Genomic DNA, 247 nt, shown 5'->3' with positions numbered 1-247 from the left:
CTGCCCTGGCCACGAGGAGACGGTGGCCCTGTTGACGATGTCGGTAGCACGGGACTTGCAGTAGTCGGAGCGCAGCAGGGTGTTGAAGAGCGTTGACTTGCCGGAGTTGGTAGCACCCAGCAGGTAGACATCACCGGCACACTTCCAGGAGCGCTGCAGCCGGCTGACCAGTCCCTCCAGGCCAAAGCCCGTCTTGGCACTCACCAGGCGGACATCGACCAGCGGGGCTCCGCGCAGGCCGGCCTGG

The 247-nt window shown here is 66.0% G+C and overlaps 1 protein-coding gene across 1 annotated transcript in view; it reads right to left on the bottom strand.

Moving 5' to 3' along the window:
- The window catches only part of NOA1 (nitric oxide associated 1), a gene marked incomplete at its 5' end in the record, with an annotated part of 8,914 nt that extends 8,671 nt beyond the window's left edge, over positions 1-243 (bottom strand). The window contains one exon of the mRNA XM_009704794.1: positions 10-243. Within this exon, the coding sequence (XP_009703096.1) occupies positions 10-243 (234 nt within the window). The remainder of the gene's footprint in view (positions 1-9) is intronic.
- Between the last annotated feature and the right edge of the window lie 4 nt (positions 244-247).

The sequence above is a fragment of the Cariama cristata genome, unplaced genomic scaffold (genome assembly GCF_000690535.1).
Source record: "Cariama cristata isolate BGI_N322 unplaced genomic scaffold, ASM69053v1 scaffold11957, whole genome shotgun sequence".
Taxonomy (NCBI): Eukaryota; Metazoa; Chordata; class Aves; order Cariamiformes; family Cariamidae; genus Cariama; species Cariama cristata.
Note: the sequence above shows the minus strand (reverse complement) of the source record. Positions and strands in the feature narration are given on the sequence as shown.